The sequence below is a fragment of the Armigeres subalbatus genome, unplaced genomic scaffold (assembly GCF_024139115.2).
Source record: "Armigeres subalbatus isolate Guangzhou_Male unplaced genomic scaffold, GZ_Asu_2 Contig1448, whole genome shotgun sequence".
NCBI classification, from domain to species: domain Eukaryota; kingdom Metazoa; phylum Arthropoda; class Insecta; order Diptera; family Culicidae; genus Armigeres; species Armigeres subalbatus.
Genome location: NW_026942230.1, coordinates 6,008 through 22,989, shown reverse-complemented (window position 1 = coordinate 22,989; position 16,982 = coordinate 6,008). Strand labels below are relative to the sequence as shown.

The following is a 16,982-nucleotide window of genomic DNA, read 5'->3' as shown; positions in this document are numbered from 1 at the left end:
TATTTGATAATTATTGAAATGTCACTTTTAAGTTTAATTTCAGTTTAATTCTCCAAATGAGACAGACCCTAAATGATTGAACCCAAATTACAAGATGGTCGAAAAAATCCTTGCTTTAGACATCTTGAACGCTTTCGAGATTATAAAGTGCTCTAAGTCCTAAAGCACAATAAGTAGTCTATTCCTTTAGGATCTTAGAAACCTCTGTGATTAAATTTGAAATCACCTTTTAGTAACACACAGATTTTTGCCAGCTAATGACTTCATATGTTCTACCAATAATCATGGGTAGGACAATGCTTTGACTGTCCCACCCAGGGAAATTCGTGCGTAGGACATGTCCTACTTGTCCCGCCCACTCCCGGCGCCACTGCCAGAACTATTGCTTAAACTGGCATTTCCTATTTGTCCTACCCAAGACTCGCAACGTGGATGCGCCTCTGATGATATTTATTGTCATAAATGGCGTAATCTGAATAGGCTATTAGGATAATACTTATTTATATAGACGAAATAAGACATGTCATACATTAACATACTTTGGAGCAAACAATAAAAGTCAGTTAAAAATGGTTAATAAAATTGTGATGTGTTCGATAGAGCAGGGACCCCTGTTTCACATACAGCGTCAGTGTTATCACCCCCTCCCCCTATTATCAGACAAGTGCTGTATCGATAGAGCTACGAGAAGTTGGTTTCACAATTCAGAATAAGTCAATCATTACTCCTTGGTTCAACACGTATTTTATAGTCACAGTTGTTGATAGTCCTTATAAAATGAACTTGGTTTAATGTAAACATCTGTTAATTATTCCGAAACACCTCCTTAATGTGGTTGATGATGGAAGGCCGACATAATGTGCAGTTGCTGCTGGTTGATCAACGGAATCGGGTGCGTTTGGGGTGGCATACGGTGCTGCAGATGTTGCACCGACAATGTGCTGCTGTTGCTGTTGGTGCTTCCGGTTGGAGAGGCTTGTGACTTGTGGTAACTGCTGCTACCACCTTCGTCTCCATCATCATCTACGCGGGCCAGATTGGGGTGGCTAGTCTGCAAATGTTTTTTAAGCGAATTTTTCTGTCCAAAGCCCTGCAGACACACTTCACAGTTGTATAGTTTCACGCCTGTTGGAAGAAGCATGGCAATATATGTTAAACTAACTGAAGAATCTTTGAATATGACTTTTTATGTATATTTACCTGTATGAGTACTTTCATGTTCCAATTGGAATCGCTTACGTATGAACGTCTTGTCACAGAAGGAGCATTTATAGGGTTTAATTCCTAAAAAAAGTAATAATTTGAGTTCTTCGGCGAGGAGACTTCAACGAATGTTCAAGAGACGAGCTTCATTATGAAATTGCAACTGAACGAAAAGAACTTTGAACAAAATAGCAATTCCTTTGCTAGTTCTTACCAGTATGACTCATTTCGTGTCTCATTCGATTGGTAAAATCGGTGAAAGCCTTTTCGCAGTAGCGGCACGGGAACTTCTTTTCGCCATTGTGAATGCGCATGTGGTAACGCAGATGTAGTTTCGCTTTGAACATTTTCGAGCAGACCTGTACATATTTTAGGAATCGAAATTGTCTTTATACCTTCAATTGTGCACCGAGAGCATTCGTACTAACCTCACATTTAAACTGCGGAATGTCCACATGATTCGACATGTGGGCCTTCAAACCGCCCTTCTGCCGGAAGGAAGAACCACAGACGGTACACTGCAAGATTCGTTATGATACAATTAGTTATTATTGCAAATTACAATACTACATAATATATGTCGGAAATACCAACCTGAAACGGTTTCTCGTTGGAGTGAATCGTCATGTGAGTTTTCAAGTTGCCCTTCTGTGTGAATGCTTTGTTGCAAACGTCGCACTTGAACGGCTTATCGCTCTGATGAGTCAGTTCGTGCTCCGTGAGCCGCCCTCCGCTGTTAAACTGCAAGCCACACAGAGCGCATTGATATTTTTGCAGCTTGTAGAGTCGTTGCTGGTGGTTTATGAGTCCGTTTTTGTCGGAGAACCGTCGGTAACAGACCTGGCACTGTACTGGCTTCTCCACGTGGTCCTCCATATCCGCCTCTTGTTTGTTGATCTGATGGGCTTTGTGTGCGTGATCAACCATATCTTTTTCCGTCTTGAACGACTGACCGCACGCCTGTGCGCAGCATATCCAGCCCAGTTCTTGTTGGACCGCTTCCTTGATAGGAGCTACCACTGTGCTAGGACCGCGTTTGTACGGGTGCTTCCTAGAATGATTCCGTCGCCGTGTTGCCTCACTGAATCGATTCTTGCATTTGTTACATTCCCAAATGATTTCCAATTGCCGAACGCGTTCTTTGTGGTAATTGACGCGACGTTTAGACTTGTACTTCCGTAGACATCCGTCACAAAGCACTTTGGACGTTGGTTTTACTTTTGATTCTCGTTTTCGAACATGAGCTTTGTTTCGATGTGTCTCAAGCTCTTCGGCTGACTTAAATATCAGTAAACATCCGCAGCATGTATGGCTACCCGGCTGAACTTGAATAACTGTATAAAGTTCAAGCTCATGCTCGTTCATCTCTAGGTCCTCATCTGGCTTGTGACGACGCTTATTCAATAATGGCTTATCATCCGTGTTGGCAGGTTTGGGCTTTGGCCTGCGCCCAGGCTTCTTACGTACTATTAGCTCTATTTCATCATCACTACCTTTCCAGTCGCTTTCGCTTTCACTCTCCTCGCCCGAACTTTGAGAATCCTCATCTTCACTTTGAACCACGGCGTCTGGGTCACTTTCAACGGTTTCTTCCAGATACGGATTTTCCGCAACCTCATCCACAAGGCCTTCTATCGGTTCAATTTTAATCTCAGTGAACTGGAACACATCCGATTCGTTTTCCAGAGCTACGTCGTCGTTTGTATTGGCAACTTCGGCTGGTTTGTGGCACTGGGTTGATTCTGGCTTGCATATCATACGAAGCTGGCGATCACAGTCGCGAACAGTTTTTATGAAACTTATCAAAATCTTGAGGGTTTCCATGCATCCGGAGCACACGTAAGGTGGCAGGCCATCGTTCTCTTGGATCTGAAGTAGATTGGTAAAAAAGCGGGAATAGTTTATTTTGCACAAGTTCTAAAAAAAATTCTACCGACCAAAGAATGTTTTGCAATAATCAACTCAGATTTGACCAAAATGTAACTTACACCCCTCTGCTTCTAACCCCCTTAACTGGACAAACATTGCTCTTCTTTTAATTAAACAGCTGTTGAGTACTGTAGTTTATCGTACCCTGTTTGTGATCAAGTATCGCCCTCTATTAGTTGGCAATAAATTTATTGATGTAGTTTGTACGGTTTACAATAAATGTAAAAAATCACGCAAAATAAGTATTTTTTTGAACTTCCATACAATTTATATACAATGAATAATCGGATCAGCGAGAACCTCTCGGACCTTAGCGCTGATTGTATCAAAAGGTATACAGGAAGATCATCTTCCTGCAGAAGCTGATGAGATTGGAGCTCGAAAACTGTTCGTCCGTTGAAGAGTATGTGGATGAAATGTTCGTCGCCAGCTAGCAGCTGCAAGTGATTAATTTCCCGCTTAATGACAAATGGATGTTGGTTCTTATGGGGTTACCGAGAAAGAGATACGGGCCAATGGTCGAGGGAATGGAGTCAAGTAGACGGCAGATTGGGTAAAATCGAAGATTCTCCAGGACGTGACGATCAAGCCTGATAACAGGACTGGCGCATCAAGTGGGCACTGGCAACGTGTCCGAAGCAAGCTATCAAGCAAAAAAGAGGTATGCGCCGCACAGTGGCGAGCCCCCATACAAATGCCGGGCAAAACCTAATATGTTGCTCGAATCTTTCACCTAAGAGTAATTTTGGGACGCTAAATTCATTTTGAGGTTAGAATTGTTATCCAACATATACTATGCTACTCGAGTACTTCTGGGGGCACAAGCCTTAAGGTCTGAAGCATTGACAGCGTCCTTATTCTAGCATTGAAGCAGTCAATTTCCAGCTTTGGAGCAGCTAGGAGCAAATCACCACACTAACCACAGGAACGTAGATCAAAAAAAGGTTTTAATACATGATACCAGATCGTTCCGAATCGTTCCCGAAAAAACTTTAGTCAAATTTTCTTTTTCCATACGAATTTGTTCGGGAGATGCTTTACAGCATTAACTTCAACAAGCCACCAAAAATCAAATTTACAAGCTACAATCATCAAATTTTGGAATCAGTTCATTTAATATATGTGTGGAATTAAAAAAAATACGAGTTTCGCGAAACGAACGATTTTTTTTTTAGGTTTTGTCCGGGTTTCCGCCATTGTGCGCCGGTCCAGAAACCATCGTCGGCAGCGTTTTCGGTGTCACGCTGGTAGTATTTTAATCAACGGCGGCAATTTCCCGGATTTTATCTTAAAAAATTGAAATTTGAAAAAAAATCTAATTTGTTTAGGGAAACTTTTTGTTATTAAAAAGGGAAACTCTTGAAAAATTATGAAAAATCCGGAGAATGTGAATTCCGAGCCGTGGACCCCACGACCAACACTGCATTCAAATATAACATCAATCACAGCAACGGCGGAAAAGCAGAGTATGGAGTTGGTTTCGTAGTGATGGGCTAGCAGATGAAACGAGTGATGCGGTGGAAACCCAGGATACGGGGCAAATTCTTCAATTACAGCCTAATCAACGTTTACGACCCGACAAACGATAAATCCGACGACGAAGGGACACGTTTTATGAATGTCTTGATAAAGCCTATGGAGAGTGCCCAAAGCGTGACGTGAAAATTGTTGTCGGAGACGCTAACGCTCAGGTCGGTAGAGAGGACTTTTTCCGTCCCATAATCGGTAGGGAGAGCCTTCACTCCGCTACCAATGACAACGGCCTACGGCTAGTAAATTTCGCTGCTGCCAGAGGGATGACCATCAGTAGCACCTACTTTGCACGAAAGAACATCCGCAAGCACACCTGGAGACACCCAAAGGGTGAAACTTGCAACCAGATAGACCATGTTCTGGTGGATGGGCGCCATTTCTCGGATGTTATCGATGTGCGGACATTCAGAGGTCCGAACATTGACTCTGATCACTACCTCGTTGTCAGTAAAATTCGATCACGGTTGTCAACAGTATCGAACGAAAGATCATAGCGAACGATGCGTTAAAATATCCAGCGATTGTCGGTGGAAGGAGTTTCGGCTGAGTACCGCCAGAAGCTCGACGAACGGATAAGTGCAATCAACGACAACATCAACGATCTATGGGAGTTGATCCATGGAGCGGTGAGCACAACAGCACGAGAAGTGGCAGGCACTGCACAGAGGCGACCCAGGACCGGTTGATTCGATGTGGAGTGTCAGAGAGTGACAGACGAGAAGAACGTTGCCAAAAGTCGGATGTTGGAAGTAAGAGCAGCCGAAAAACGAACCCACTGCAGGAAGAAAAAAAAGTACAAGAACAAGTTATTAGTGAGGCGCAGAAAGGCAGGAAAGAATGGAGCAGAATGATATGCGTAGGTTTTATGAGACTGTCAATGGCGTGCGGAGAAAGACAGCGTCATCTCCCGTCATGTGCAACGACCAAGAAGGAAGTTTGCTGACAGATAAAACCGAAGTGGCTGCCAGGTGGAAGCAACACTGCGAGACTTTGTTGAATAGTGGAAGTGACGATGCATCGGTGAACAGAATAAATATTAGCGACAATGGACAAGCTGTGAAACCGCCTACACTGGATGAGCTTAGAAAAGCTATTAAAGAGCTGCTGGGAAGGACCAGCACCCGACTGAACTTCTCAAACATGGCAGTGAGCATCTTTATGAAGTTCTGCACCATATTATGTCGAAAATATATATCTTTAAGAAAGGGCACAGACTGGAGTGCGCCAAATTACCGAGGAATAACCCTCCTTAATTCGGCGTACAAAATTATGTCCCGTATTCTGTTCAACAGATTGAGACCGCTTGAAGAGTCCTTCGTCGGCGAATACCAAGCAGGTTTTCGTGAGGGCCGAACAACGACGGATCAAATGTTTACCCCGAGACAAATCCTTGATAAATTCCGGGAGTACAACTTGCAGACACATCATCTGTTTATTGATTTCAAGGTGGCGTACGATTCAATGAAGCGGAATGAAAAAAAAAATGTTTGAACAAGTTTTTCCGGCGAAACTGATACGGCTGATTCGTATAACGTTGGACGGATCGAAATCAAGTGTAAGGGTTGCGGATGAAATATCGACGTCATTTGTTACTTTAGATGGATTAAAGCACTACCGAACTGATGCACTATCGAATCTACTGTTCAATATAGCGCTCGAGGGAGCGATTAGGAGAGCTGGTGTGCAAAGAAGCGGTACCATTATCACAAAATCACATATGCTCCTGGTATTTGCGGACGATATCGATATTATCGGGATTGATCACCGTGCCGTGGAAGAGGCTTTTGTGCCTTTTAAGAAGGAGACAGCAAGGATTGGACTCACGATCAATATTAACAAAACGAAGTACATGGTCGCTGGCAATCAACGTGGGTTCATTAGTGGTGATGGTAGCGAAATGGTGCTGGGTGGTGAAAAATTTGAAGTGGTAGAAGAATTTGTGTATCTTGGAACATTAGTGACGTGCGATAATGATATTACCCGCGAGGTGAAAAGGCGTATTGCAGCTGGAAATAGGGCTTATTACGGGCGTCGTAACCAGCTTAAGTCCCGTAGTCTGCAAACGAAAACAAAACTCGCGCTGTATACTACTCTGATTCTTCCGGTGGATTTATACGGCCATGAAACATGAACATTGTGGGCTTCGTAGCGTCTAGACGCATGTGCTATGAAGTGTGGGTTCGATTCCCGCCCAGGTAAGGAGGAAACTTTTCATGATCGAAAAATTCTCCACTGGTCCATTGGGTGTTATGTGTCCTGTCCGTTGTCTCATGCTAGGTGTTAAGTGTTCAGTCTGTACGACCTCTGGTCGAAGACGGTGTTCCTGTCTGTTTATTAAAGAAGGCTGATCGGAGAGCTTTCGGAGTGTTTGATCGTAAGGTGCTGCGGACATACTCGGTGGTAAACAGGAGAACGGTATCTGGCGGCGTCGCATGAATCACGAACTGTACCAGGTGTATAAAGGGTTGGACAACACCGCAGACTACGGTGGGCTGGTCACGTTGTTCGTATGCCGGAAGAACGCCAAGCGAAGATAACAGTAGAGAACCCGGAAGAGGCCGCAGGCTTCGTGGAAGGCCGCGTACGATGGCGTTTTGCAGTTGAAGAAGACCTGAGGACCAGAGCAAATTTTTCGAATTTTCCTTGGTCAATTCTTATGAATATTACCGTAAAATTGTTCAAAATTTCCTTTTATTTTTCATCTACCGTGCGCAGTTTCGAAAAGTAAATCAATTGATAGCTTTCCGTATTGAGATATTTTCTAAATTGGTCGAGAATATTATATGTATTAATGTTTGGGCTGATATCGTCGATTATTTTTATTCTAATTAGATTTTGTGAGAGATTCGGGCATATTATACATCATAAGTCCACTTTGCGGCTTCTTCTGAACTTCTCAAACATGGCAGTGAGCAGCTTTATGAAGTTCTACACCATATTATGTCGAAAATATGGGAAGACGAGGAAATGCCTGCAAGCTGGTTAGACGGCCTCATTTGCCCTCTCTTTAAGAAAGGGCACAGACTGGAGTGCGCCAATTACCGAGGAATAACCCTCCTTAATTCGGCGTACAAAATTATGTCCCGTATTCTGTTCAACAGATTGAGACCACTTGAAGAGTCCTTCGTCGGCGAATACCAAGCAGGTTTTCGTGAGGGCCGATCAACGACGGATCAAATGTTTACCCTGAGACAAATCCTTGATAAATTCCAGGAGTACAACTTGCAGACACATCATCTGTTTATTGATTTCAAGGCGGCGTACGATTCAGTGAAACGGAATGAATTATGGCAAATTATGCTTGAACATGGTTTTCCGGCGAAACTGATACGGATGATTCGTATAACGTTGGACGGATCGAAATCAAGTGTAAGGGTTGCGGATGAAATATCGACGTCATTTGTTACCTTAGATGGATTAAAGCAGGGTGATGCACTCTCGAACCTACTGTTCAATATAGCGCTCGAGGGAGCGATTAGGAGAGCTGGTGTGCAAAGAAGCGGTACAATTATCACAAAATCGCATATGCTCCTGGCATTTGCGGACGATATCGATATTATCGGAATTGATCGCCGTGCCGTGGAAGAGGCTTTTGCGCCTTTTAAGAGGGAGACAGCGAGGATTGGTCTCACGATCAATACCAGCAAAACGAAGTACATGGTCGCTGGCAATCAACGTGGGTTCATTAGTGGTGGTGGTAGCGAAATAGTGTTGGATGGTGAAAAATTTGAAGTGGTAGAAGAATTTGTGTATCTTGGAACATTAGTGACGTGCGATAATGATGTTACCCGCGAGGTGAAAACGTGTATTGCAGCTGCAAATAGGGCTTATTACGGACTTCGTAACCCGTAGTCCTGGGCTGTATACTACTCTGATTTTTCCAGTGGCTTTATACGGCCATGAAACATGGACGTTAAAGGAGGCTGATCGGAGAGCTTTCGGAGTGTTTGAGCGTAAGGTGCTACGGACATTACTCGGCGGTAAACAGGAGAACGGTATCTGGCGGCGTCGCATGAATCGCGAATTGTACCAGATGTATACAGGGCTGGATATTATTAAGGTTATACAACACGGCAGACTGTGGGGCCCTCCTTAGCCGTGCGGTAAGATGCGCGGCTACAAAGCAAGACCATGCTGAGGGTGACTGGGTTCGATTCCCGGTGCCGGTCTAGACAATTTTCGGATTGGAAATTGTCTCGACTTCCCTGGGCATAAAGTATCATCGTGTTAGCCTCATGATATACGAATGCAGAAATGGTAACTTGGCTTAGAAACCTCGCAGTTAATAACTGTGGAAGTGCTTAATGAACACTAAGCTGCGAGGCGGCAATGTCCCAGTGGGGGATGCAATGCCAACGAAGAAGAAGAACACGGCAGACTACGGTGGGCTGGTCACGTTGTTCGTATGCCGGAAGAACGTCAAGCGAAGATAATATTTAGTAGAGAACCCGGAAGAGGCCGCAGGCTTCGTGGAAGGCCGCGTACACGATGGCTTTTTGCAGTTGAAGAGGACCTGAGGGCGCTCAATGTTCAGGGCGACTGGAAGCGATTGGCCCATGATCGAGTCCAGTGGAGAAGGATACTCCATTCAGCGTAGGTTCATCGAAGAGCTGTAGCCCATCAAGTAAGTCCACTTTGCGGCTATGTCACAGACATTATTCACTGTTCGGGTCAATTAGCAGCATTAGTAGACCCGTTCGATTATTGCATTGAGGAGTGGTTGAGAAAACATTATTTTTCAATTTCAAAATCAGACTTTTTTTAATTTGAGTTTGGTCTTTTCAAATCTCGATTCAAATATTTAAAAACAACTATACCTCCCCTCCCTCGGATTGTTATGCCCAAAAATAATATTTTGAGGGGGCAACGATAAACAAATCGTTAAATTTGGAAGAGTTTCAATACATTCTTTAAAAACCCGAGAAGTATTTTAATTTTTATTAACTTAAGTCGAGACAAGTACGAGACACTGAAGACGACCTTACTGTTGAGGTCGAAATACGTATCTGTCAATGTACAATCAAGTGGTGGAATTAAATGGGATGGTACAAACTCGTCTTAGGGTCTGTTCACAAATTACGTAACGCAAAAATCCGTGTTTTTGACCCCCTCCCTCGTAGCAAAAAGTAACATTTTTGGTACCCCCTCCCTCCCCCATATAACGCGTAACTGTGAAAAGTTTAAAGGCAGATTTTTTTCCTTCTCTGAAGCATGTGGGTTTTGGTATTTTTTAACACTGTTAGAATAGGAACGGCACATGATCAAAAACCAAGGAAGGATATCAAGAATGCAGCTAGCAAAAAAGAAAATAGAATTTGCGACCATGACCATTCTGATAGTTTGGCGGGGCTGTTCTGTCGATAATTACAATATTCGCTTGGTGTTTTAACGCGTAACTGCCCCGCTATGTGCTTGATTTCGGAAATGACTAACTTGATAACGGTAGACAAATCATTAAACTGTTTATAAGTGGAAGTTGTTGAGCTAAAATGCAATTGCTTAGAAAGCTCTCTGGGTTAACTCTATTAAATTTGTCTTGGTTTGGAAGATCTAATCATGAAATTTAATACCAATAAAAGCGTCGTTCCCGAGGTTGTTCCATAAAATAATGTAATCTGTAGAAATTGTGAATATTTATCGTTAGACAAAAATGCCTCGAAATTTAGCAACAATTTTTCTAACAAAACTCGCTGTCTTTAAGAATAAAAAAATACATTAAAATAACCTGCTTTGAGATAAAAAGTAAAACACTACAAAGACTAGCATGGGACAATAATGGTTAATAAGGTAGTGAAAAGGATAGGATCCGTATTCATCGTCTTGATCAACACATGTTAGCCAATAACTTCAATCAGTGATTAAAAAAAAACTTTTAAAATAAAATTTAAAATTGCGTTATGCGTAACATTTGGTTGTACCCTCCCCCACCTTTTAGAGTAACAAAGTATAACGCAAGTTGGACCTCCTCCCTCCCCCCAAAAGCATTACGTAATTTGTGAACAGACCCTTACTGCCGCTACTCGCATATCAGTCCCAATTCGGTTTTCGTCATTTTTGAGTTAACACCGTGAATAGCATTTAATTTTATCATACTTCCACATAACATGATAAAAATGAGACTTTTTACGGGAGAAATGTGAAAAAAAAACCAAACCAACCCGCATAACAGTCCCACTAAGAATTTACATGACTCGATTGCTCAAAATTCAATTATTTTTCCATTGATTTGAATCGGTTTTCATTAACTCACTGAATAAAGAATGATTGAATGTTTGAATTTATTAGATTTTTTAAAAGTTTTGCATCGAAAATTCGTTTTGAGACTTCATCGGCTATTATCTCAGTATGCGAAAAACCAATATGGGACTGATATGAAAGTACCGGCAGCTTATGACATATGAAGACATTCCACTAAAAAGCTCAAAATAATCTTATATATAAAAATGAAATGGTCTGTGTTCGTATCCGCATAACTCGAAAACGGCTGGATGGATTTTTTTCATTTCTTCAGCAGAAACATTCATTATAGTTTCCGACGGGTTTATATGATACTTTCTAATGGGAACATTACGAGTAAAGTTGAGCAAACCATGAATAACTAAAATTGTGATTCCTATGCGAACATTACATGGGCAGTTCGGAATGCACATTCTCGCCTACTATGCAGGACAACGTCTGCCGGGTCAACTAGTTTTCTTAATAAAAATGATGTTCAAATTGAGTTTTTGTTAGTAAATCATAATAAAGAAAGTACATGAAATATAATGCACCGAGTCGATGCGCTTATTTTTTTTACCGTGTATGATAAAGATTAGCTGGATAGGCCCTTTTATTATAAATACATGCAGGCACCAATCAAAAATAAAAAATTGATTGCAAAGAAACTGTTTAAAAAATGAACTTTGTTTTTGGCCGAACTTGCGATTTACTTATATCTTACACCTCTTATACATAATTTGTTTCCATTGCTCTTATTAGCGAGGTAATTAATTCATCTACTTTCACCTACCTCGATGGCGGTACAGTCCATGATGATGTTCGCGATGAAGGCATCGTCCAGCTTGGAATAGATCGGAATCATACGCTGGTGGTGCTCCGTACGGTTTGCATTCATGCACGTTCGACAAACCTCCATCGTGTACCGCTTGCGAACGTCTCCGGTGATTGGGATAGGAAACAATTACGCGAAGTTTTACGTTCTGATAACAATTATTACTCAAATTATTTTTCACTGTGGTTTCTCGATAGTCAACAAAATTTCTTTGCGAAAACGAAAGGAATTTTGATGTTTGTTTTTTTGTTTTGATTAAAATGTCACGCCAGGTACTTAAAAGGTGTTAACCGAGCTGAACCGCTCTGACGTTACATCACTGATGTGTGCGTAACCGCACGCAGAACTTGTTTGTAAACATATCTAAGGATGTTTGGAAACTAATTTCGTATTCATCAAAATTTAACTTGAAATTATCTTTTAACAGCTGAATACATAATAAAGATTGCTTCCAATACGAATTCTTCATATTGGAAATATGAATGTCTGTAGAACGTGTGCGGAAGAGTGCAGCGCAGAGCTCGTTCCGATATTTTCTAAACTCGAGGATACATTCATAGCAAATGTTATAATAAATTGCAGTGATGTTTCGGTATGTAGCATGTGCCACTTTTAGTTTTGTTTGTTGCCATTGAAATTAATGTATTTCAAATATCATTCAAAAACTTCTCAATGCTAATAAATTAAATGGTTTGGAGAAAAACAGATGAAAGTAATTTTGGACCGATTAAACAAGGGAACTTCACATTACAGATCAACGAAGACGATGGACTTCCGTCTTGTGTTTGTGAAGCCTGCATGAGTACGGTCAAGGAAATCCTTTGCTTTGCCAATCAGGTCCGCGAGTCGGATCGTAAACTCCGGCTTTTGCTCAAGCCGGATACAGAAAGCGTAAAAAAATCTGATCAGGAATCTGCGACAACCAGTTTTATTACGGTTCCTTTGGAGGTTGATGTAAAGTTAGAAATTGACCTCGAAGATGAGTACAATCAGAATTTGTCCCAAAAGGAAACCAACATATTAGAGAGTGAAAAGGAGTCAGATGATTTTGAAGATGATAATGATAGTGACTGGAAGGAGCATATTAAATCTTCGGATGAGGAGGCACATGCAGAAGAAATAAAAGAAACGCGGCGTAGCAGACGGAAACGCGTAGTTGAAGCTACACCAGATAGAAAACCAAAGAGCGGTAAACAGAGAAATAGAAAGAAAGATGATGATGAGGAGGAAGAGAATGAAGCTGGAGTTGAGTCGTCAGAATCAAAAAGCAGAAGACGTAGTAAACCTACAAAATACAGCGATATAGATGATGGGGATGATGGCGCTAACTCAGAATTAGATGAAGTTGAACAAGAAATCTACACTTTGGTACAAGCTGATAAAAGTAGACATTTTTGCTGCTTGTGTTATAAAGATTTCGACACACGGAGTGATTTGGTTGATCATGGAATACAGAAACATTCGAAAAAAACTCGCAAGATAAACTTATCAAAGAAGTACTATTGTGAAGTATGTCACTGCCGGTACACCTCAAAAGATTCCTTGGTGGAGCACATTGATATGGCAGCGAAGCTGTATACAAAGAAAATTTACGAGTGTTCACGATGCTTGAATCGATTTGCAACAGTCAAGCGCAGACGGATTCACGCTCACAATCATCCTAAGTACAACGAAGCACTTGATCCGGACTTGGAAGAGCACAACAATCGTTCGGTGACCTGTTGTATGAAGTCATGCCACAAGAAATTTCCTACGCAAGAAGAATTACTCGAGCATAGCGAAAAGGAACACACGGACAACAGAGCGATCGTAAAGAACCCGGCGAAACCCCACGAGTGCCCGGTTTGTTTTAAGACGTTCGAGAAACTGCAATCGTTGAAGCGCCATCGGTACCGAATCTTCATGTCCTCCATGCAGTGCTCGATCTGTGGCAAGCAGTTCAAAAATCGCAACGCCCTGTACACTCATGAGCGCAGACACAACAGCGATAAGTCACATGCGTGTGAAATCTGCGGAAAGCGGTTTATGATGATGACGCAGCTCCGAAACCACTACGCGGTGCATACGGACGAAAAACCGTTCGTGTGCAAGGATTGCGGTTGGAGCTTTAAGCGGAGTTGCAATCTCAAGACGCACATGTTGCAGCACACGAATACGTTGCCGTGGAAGTGCGAGGTTTGCGAAAAGTGTTTCAAGGTGAGTGGGATCTTACTACTGAGTAGTCGTATGGGCAAGAATTTCAATGAATTCTTATAAATGTTCACATATTTTCACCTAGGTCATACTTCTGAAGATTAGTATGATAGACCGCTAGAAATCGAATCTATATAATGAATTGCAATGAGATTCCTCGAAATTATTGATCCCAAATTCCCCGTTCATCCTTTCAGACCCTTGGTTTTTTGTCTTGATTGTATCTTTCTCTAGCATTGTTCTCATTTAGTTGGAAGGGAGCCAGCATGGCCGGTATTTGATATTGATATCTCACAGACAAAGTTCTCTATTTACAGTCATATCAAATTACTATGAGGGTCATTGTAGATTGTAGATCGACTCTTTTCGGTACACCCCCCTCTCTGGGAAACTGTCGTCTGCAGCTTAACTTTCGTTATTAACTGCAAGGTTTCTATGCCATGTCAGCATTGCATTTGCTTTCTTATACATATCGTGGGACTTTTATATTCAGGGAAGTCGAGAAGATTTCCATCCTGTAAATTTCCTAGATCGGATCGGCAATTCAATCCAGTCACCCTCTTTATGGTCTTGTGCATTGTAGTCATTCACTAGGCAAACGAGATGGTCATGCCGACACGCACTTCAAAGACATCTCATTGTATTAAATTCGACAAATCTTATTTGGCATTATTTTCTGATTTCTTATCCAGGGCAAGTACCATTTGCAGTATCACATGCGGATCCATACCGGGTATAAACCTTGGAAATGTCGCTACTGCGAGAAGTCTTTTGCTGATCATGCCAACAGGGCGAGGCACGAAACTTCGCACACTGGTAAGTGAGCAGTTTATTTTAATTTATATACTGCGAACAGCAGTACATATTCAAGTGAACATATTACAGAATAGTAATGCAAATTTTATTAATTTTTATAGGAATTAAACCATACAAGTGTACATATTGCGACAAGTCTTTTATACGTCGACGGTTTCAAATCGAACACGAAAGCACGCACACAGGTAAGCCACATAGAAAATAATTATATTTTTTTCAACAATGCAAATTTTTTGTGGAATATTTTTGATGTCATGCAGCATTTTCATGCGGCGTTTAATGTTCCTTTCATGCAGCACAGCTGCGGCAAAAAGATATCGGCAGTTATTCAAACTCATTTCAAAATACTATTGAAGTTGAGTGCTATCTCAACCTTACTGGTCTATCACCGTGTTCAACGCAACTTCTAACTTTCGAGAACCGTTTTTTCCTCCCAACAGGAATCAAACCGTACCGGTGCGAGAGATGCAAACTCACGTTCGGTCATAAGTCGTTGCTCAAGGAACATCTGGAAATACATCCGTTGGCACCGGAAAATCAACTCTCGCTGGCACAGCCATCCCCTATGCCAGATTCCAATGCAAGGTCGTCCTCTTCTTCGCCACAATTGATGCCACCTCCTTCCTCCAGTGGCCTATCCTATCGTGATGCGTAAGTATATGGTTGGGATACATTCCGATTATTATGAAGGCTTAGCGAACTTCAATATTGTAGAACGAAAAAGAATTCCGGTCCGTGTTCAGAAAAGAAGTATTCTATGAAATCAATTCGATGATTATATTGAAATAGTTAATAGTCACGAAACGGTTTTTTACATAAGGGGCGATTTTTATAGTAGGGGATGTGGGGCCCTCCTTAGCCGTGCGGTAAGACGCACGGCTACAAAGCAAGACTATGCTTAGGGTGGCTGGGTTCGATTTCCAGTGCCGGTCTAGGCAATTTTCGGATTGGAAATTGTCTCGACTTCCCTGGGCATACAAGTCATCGTGTTAGCCTCATGATATACGAATGCAAAAATGGTAACCTGGCTTAGAAACAACCTCGCGTTAATAACTGTGGAAGTGCTCAATGAACAATACGCTGAGAGGCGGATCTGTCCCGGTGTGAGGATGTAATACCAATAAGAAGAAGAAGAAAAAGAAGTGAGGGTGTGGGTATGAGCGTCTGTTCATCAAGGAGGTGCGGCTCCAACAGCGTCTGTTCTGGCAATCAGCGGCTAAGTATGAAATGCTATTCCCCGGAAGCTATACCTGAGATGGCAGCTCCATCCCGGTCGATAGGGAAGGCCAACAACCTACTGTTCCCGAAACATCAATTTGTTCGAGAATCCGATAATGAAAGAATACGGACTAATTTTACGGCAACGACTCTTAGCGCGAAACATCGGACACGAATAGGAACATGGAACGTTTTAACCCTAGCCAAGCAGGGTAAATTGGCACAACTTGCCTATGAGGCACGCCACATGAAGCTTGAGATCTTGGGACAGAGTATCAGAGATCTATCCAGCTTTTTACGCTAGCCATAAATCAACTATGGTAACTTAATTTTGACACTAGCTGTGTACAACGATTATGGCGCAATTCTTGTTTCCTAGGAAACATACCAAATTGTTTATAAATGCGAAAATTTTCACCTTGTTTATTTTAAGCTGAGAGTCGTATGGCATTTATTATGTCGTCAAAAGTTAGAAATGTATTGCGCAAAGAATTTTAATTCTCCTCCTTCAGATGGAAAAAATCAAATGTCCAAATAATTTTAAGACAGGCACATTAAAGTCACTCCATGGAGGATTTCGAAGAATATCGCTATTGCTAGTCATCTTTTTACTTCTGGAATTCAATTTTTATGCAAAATAGACAATGTTTTTGCGCCGAAAACGAAGGTCTGGCTGTTAATAAATCTCATTCCTATGAGGAAAATTAAAATACTCATTCCCAGAGGCAGTTGTCACCTGCATCTTTGTTTTAGAAGAACCAAACAGACATTTTAGTCATTTTTATGAAACTTCTTGTAGTAACACAAGTACTAGTACGCCATATGAACCTGGCAATAAACACATGTCTATCGCACTGATACAACTTCTCATTACACCAGATTACACTCATTAGCCTGTCGTAGATGCAGGAACAAATTGTTGAAGGAGACTTTGAAGCAGTCAGGATTTAATAAACGATCACCTGTTGGGTTTTTGTTGAAGAATCCTTACAAATTCTTTCGTATCAAGCAGGCAGAAGGTTCGATTATGGTGATTCAA

General features: G+C 41.7%; 2 protein-coding genes across 2 annotated transcripts; one reads left to right on the top strand and one right to left on the bottom strand.

The window, feature by feature from the left end:
- Positions 1 to 728: 728 nt before the first annotated feature.
- On the bottom strand, positions 729 to 11,944 carry LOC134202826 (zinc finger protein 34-like). Its single transcript, XM_062677812.1, has 6 exons — positions 11,675 to 11,944; positions 1,798 to 3,072; positions 1,632 to 1,721; positions 1,418 to 1,562; positions 1,201 to 1,284; positions 729 to 1,125 (listed from the first exon to the last, which is right to left on the bottom strand). The coding sequence occupies exons 1-6, from the start codon at positions 11,798 to 11,800 to the stop codon at positions 827 to 829; spliced, it is 2,019 nt and encodes a 672-aa protein (XP_062533796.1). The 5' UTR covers positions 11,801 to 11,944; the 3' UTR covers positions 729 to 826.
- Positions 11,945 to 12,065: 121 nt separating this feature from the next.
- LOC134202828 (zinc finger protein 70-like) lies at positions 12,066 to 15,414 on the top strand. The gene is made up of 5 exons (XM_062677813.1): positions 12,066 to 12,308; positions 12,470 to 13,912; positions 14,602 to 14,725; positions 14,827 to 14,910; positions 15,166 to 15,414. Exons 1-5 carry the CDS (start codon positions 12,195 to 12,197, stop codon positions 15,378 to 15,380), a joined length of 1,980 nt encoding a protein of 659 aa, XP_062533797.1. The 5' UTR covers positions 12,066 to 12,194; the 3' UTR covers positions 15,381 to 15,414.
- Positions 15,415 to 16,982: the final 1,568 nt, after the last annotated feature.

Excerpts from the sequence above, each read along its gene's own strand:
- LOC134202828 (XM_062677813.1), top strand. The coding sequence starts at position 12,195 with ATGAATGTCTGTAGAACGTGTGCGGAAGAGTGCAGCGCAGAGCTCGTT. Across the intron at positions 14,726-14,826 it reads GCACGAAACTTCGCACACTG|GAATTAAACCATACAAGTGT; the intron begins GTAAGTGAGCAG and ends TAATTTTTATAG. Across the intron at positions 14,911-15,165 it reads ACACGAAAGCACGCACACAG|GAATCAAACCGTACCGGTGC; the intron begins GTAAGCCACATA and ends TCCTCCCAACAG.
- LOC134202826 (XM_062677812.1), bottom strand. The coding sequence starts at position 11,800 with ATGGAGGTTTGTCGAACGTGCATGAATGCAAACCGTACGGAGCACCAC. Across the intron at positions 3,073-11,674 it reads TGGACTGTACCGCCATCGAG|ATCCAAGAGAACGATGGCCT; the intron begins GTAGGTGAAAGT and ends AATCTACTTCAG. Across the intron at positions 1,722-1,797 it reads CCAACGAGAAACCGTTTCAG|TGTACCGTCTGTGGTTCTTC; the intron begins GTTGGTATTTCC and ends CGAATCTTGCAG.